At 51.7% G+C, this 3,957-nt stretch overlaps 1 protein-coding gene across 1 annotated transcript in view; it reads left to right on the forward strand.

Moving 5' to 3' along the window:
• Positions 1-3,957, forward strand: part of LOC116401340 (histone deacetylase 6-like) — a gene marked incomplete at its 5' end in the record, with an annotated part of 8,258 nt that overhangs the window by 206 nt on the left and 4,095 nt on the right. The window contains 6 exons of the mRNA XM_031879692.1: positions 11-273; positions 390-582; positions 2,802-2,951; positions 3,026-3,203; positions 3,288-3,424; positions 3,503-3,700. Of these exons, the coding sequence (XP_031735552.1) occupies positions 11-273; positions 390-582; positions 2,802-2,951; positions 3,026-3,203; positions 3,288-3,424; positions 3,503-3,700 (1,119 nt within the window). The remainder of the gene's footprint in view (positions 1-10; positions 274-389; positions 583-2,801; positions 2,952-3,025; positions 3,204-3,287; positions 3,425-3,502; positions 3,701-3,957) is intronic.

Raw genomic sequence — 3,957 nt, forward strand, 5'->3', positions numbered from 1 at the left:
TACAGTATACATACTACAGTATAAATACTACAGTACCTGCTGTACAGTGTACCTGTCCGTCTCTCAGGTGAGTAACGGCGTGGCCATCGTTCGTCCTCCTGGTCATCACGCAGAGAGAGATTCTCCGTGCGGTTTCTGTTTCTTCAACACGGCAGCTCTCGCTGCTCGCCACGCCCAGGAAATATCCCATGATGCACCTCTGCGAGTCCTCATCCTGGACTGGGACGTTCACCACGGCAACGGGACGCAGCACATGTTCGAGGATGACGACAGGTGAGTGTGACGAGACTGAAGTAAAGTGAATGGATGCAAAGATTTATGGGGAACATTAAAGTGAAGTAAAGTGATGTAAAATGAATTAAAGTGAAAAGTTTTCTCTCTGTCTCCAGCGTCCTATACATCTCCCTCCATCGCTATGACAACGGGACGTTCTTCCCGTCTTCGGAAGACGCCGCCCCCGACAGGGTGGGCGTTTCCAAGGGGGCGGGGTTTAACGTCAACGTGGCGTGGAGCGGCGGGCGGATGGGAGACTCGGACTACCTTGCTGCTTTTCACAGTGTGGTCATGCCGATCGCCACCGAGGTACACACAGAAACACACACTTCAGTGATGGAGTCCTCTGATCTGGGGTCAGTCCGTGATGGTCTGGGGGTCAGTCTGTGATGTTAGGGATCAGTCTGTGATGTTAGGGGGTCAGTCTGTGATGGTCTGGGGGTCGGTCTGTGATGGTCTGGGGTCTGTCTGCAATGGTCTGGGGTTTGTCTGCGATGGTCTGGGTTCTGTCTGTGATGGTAGGGGTCAGTCTGTGACATTAGGGGTCAGTCTGTGACATTAGGGGGTCTGTCTGCGACGGTCTGGGGTCAGTCTGTGACGGTAGGGGGTCAGTCTGTGACGTTATGGGTCAGTCTGTGACGTTAGGGTGTCTGTCTGCGACGGTCTGGGGGTCAGTCTGTGATGTTAGGGGGTCTGTCTGTGACATTAGGGGTCTGTCTGTGATGTTAGGGGGTCGGTCTGTGATGTTAGGGGGTCTGTCTGTGATGTTAGGGGGTCTGTCTGCGATGGTAGGGGTCAGTCTGCGATGTTAGGGATCTGTCTGCGATGGTAGGGGTCTGTCTGTGATGGTAGGGGTCAGTGCGATGGTAGGGGTCTGTCTGTGATGGTAGGGGTCTGTCTGTGATGGTAGGGGTCAGTCTGTGATGTTAGGGATCTGTCTGTGATGGTAGGGGGTCTGTCTGTGATGGTAGGGATCTGTCTGCGATGGTCTAGGGGTCTGTCTGCGATGGTCTGGGGGTCTGTCTGTGATGGTAGGGGTCTGTCTGTGATGTTAGGGGGTCGGTCTGTGATGTTAGGGGTCTGTCTGTGATGTTAGGGGGTCTGTCTGCGATGGTAGGGGTCAGTCTGCGATGTTAGGGATCTGTCTGTGATGGTAGGGGTCTGTCTGTGATGGTAGGGGTCAGTCTGATGGTAGGGTTGTCGGTCTGTGATGGTAGGGTTGTCTATCTGTGATGGTAGGGTTGTCTATCTGATGGTAGGGGGTCTGTCTGATGGTAGGGGTCAGTCTGATGGTAGGGTTGTCGGTCTGTGATGGTAGGGTTGTCTATCTGTGATGGTAGGGGGTCGGTCTGCGATGGTCTGGGGGTCGGTCTGTGATGGTAGGGGGTCTGTCTGCGATGGTCTGGGGGTCTGTCTGCGATGGTCTGGGGGTCAGTCTGCGATGGTCTGGGGGTCAGTCTGTGATGTTAGGGGGTCTGTCTGCGATGTTAGGGGGTCTGTCTGTGATGGTAGGGGGTCAGTCTGTGATGGTAGGGGTTAGGGCTGGGCTTTAATTTCCTGTACGATATGAATTTTTCATATACCGTCATACAGCCGAAACAACTTCTGTCGCTCTTCAACAGGCAGCAACATATAGTGTTCGCCGCTGAGAGCGCTGCTACTACTTCTTCTAGTTTTACGGCGGTTGGCATCCATCTTATTGGTGCATTACCGCCACCTTCTGGTCCGGAGTGTGGATCAGACAGCAGACTGGGAGCGCTATGGTCGGAGCTAGTTATCTTAAGTGTATTGAGAGGGAACCCTAGTCATGGTTATAACTTTATAACAACAATTAACAACCCACAACTAATGATCTTTAACAGGGCAAACACCACGACACAACAGTTTGTGACACACAAACAATTTCTAACACTAGTAATAATTGTACATTTATAAAATTTCACCGCCGAACTGCATGCCGGGTACAGCTCGCTAACAACAGTCTGCTAACAGCTGGGAGAGGCTCTGTCGATCCAGTAACGTTACATTAAAGAACAGAGCAGAGCGATGCAGGATGAACAAAGACTGAACAACAAAAGGTATTTAGGTCAGACACATATGCAACGCTGATTACCGTAATATGTGTGGTATTTGTTATAAATGTACGTTGGTACATAGAGGGTGATAAGAAGCTGTACATGGAGGGGCTTAGGACTAGTAATAATTGTACATTTATAAAATTACTTAGGACCCAGTTCCTATAGGTGAAGGAAACAGGAAGTGACGGAATGGAAGACACGCCACACAAACAGCTGTTCACCACTCGCTTGCCGGCAGGTTCTTTTTGGCGTTAATTAATTAATGCTTTAACGCGTAAAAAAAAATACCGTGATATACCGTGAAACCGCCAGAATCTTACAAAATACCGTGATATGCATTTTTGGTCATACCGCCCAGCCCTAGTCTGGGCGTCGGTCTGCGATAGTCTGGGGGTCGGTCTGTGCCTTTCTCTGCTAGTTATGGTTCCGTTCATCACATTCTCTCTACAGTTTAACCCGGGTCTGGTTCTGGTGTCGGCCGGTTTCGATGCAGCTCGAGGAGATCCACTGGGTGGATATCATGTGACCCCTGAGGGATACGCCCACCTCACACACCTGCTGATGTCACTGGCTGGGGGGCGGATCCTACTCATACTGGAGGTACACACACAACATACACACGTTGCATGAATGTGAAGTGAAGTAAGTTGAAGTGACCTGTCTGTCTCTCACAGGGAGGTTATAACCTGTCGTCCATCTCTGACTCCATGGCGATGTGCACCAGTGTGTTGCTAGGAGACCCTCCTCCCTCCTTAGTGACTCCCCCCCCCCCTCCTCATCACAGTGCCATAGTAACGATCAACGAGGTCATCCGACACCACGCCCCCTACTGGATGTCGCTGAGGATAAGCAGTCAGTACAGGACTTCATCTGTTGTATATTAATTGATCCTGTTTAGTTTCAAGTACACACATCTAACTTTCTCGTTTCATTCAGTCTCAGAGTCGCTGCGATCGTCCCTGCCGGCCCTGAAGCATCGTGAGAAACGTAGTTCTAAAGGAAAGGGCAGGAAGTCAGACACAAGCAACACAAACAAACCTCCGCTGCCCTCTGCAGGCCTGGAGGACTTCACGGTAAATGAGGTTTAATGAGATTAAAATCTGAAGGGAAAAAAACAATGAGATCTGATTTTTGTGTTTTCGTCCAATCAGACGGAGACCAGCCTCGAGCAGCTCACTCAGGGATTGGCCGGTTTGGACATCAGTCAAACCTCAGCCGATCACACTCCTGCTACATCCAACGAGGTTGGCGGGGCCAGACCGAAGGTCCGCCTCGGCGAAGAGGAGGTCACGTGTAAAGGGACACCTGAGCAGAGCCAATCAGCAGAGAGCACACTGCTGCAGCCTCAGGTGAGCAGGAAGTCTGATGGTGTCTCATTATGGAGACGTCTCGTCTGTCTCTTGGACGTCTCGTCTGTCTCTTGGACGTCTCGTCTCTCTTGCGGGCGTCTCGTCTGTCTGTCTCGCGGGCGTCTAGTCTGTCCGTCTCGCGGGCGTCTAGTCTGTCTGTCTCGCGGTCGTCTTGTCTGTCTCGCGGCCGTCTTGTCTGTCTCGCGGACGTCTCGTCTGTCTCGCGGACGTCTCGTCTGTCTGTCTCGCGGACATCT

The sequence above is a fragment of the Anarrhichthys ocellatus genome, unplaced genomic scaffold (genome assembly GCF_004355925.1).
Source record: "Anarrhichthys ocellatus isolate YVR2014 unplaced genomic scaffold, GSC_Weel_1.0 scaffold359, whole genome shotgun sequence".
NCBI lineage: Eukaryota > Metazoa > Chordata > Actinopteri > Perciformes > Anarhichadidae > Anarrhichthys > Anarrhichthys ocellatus.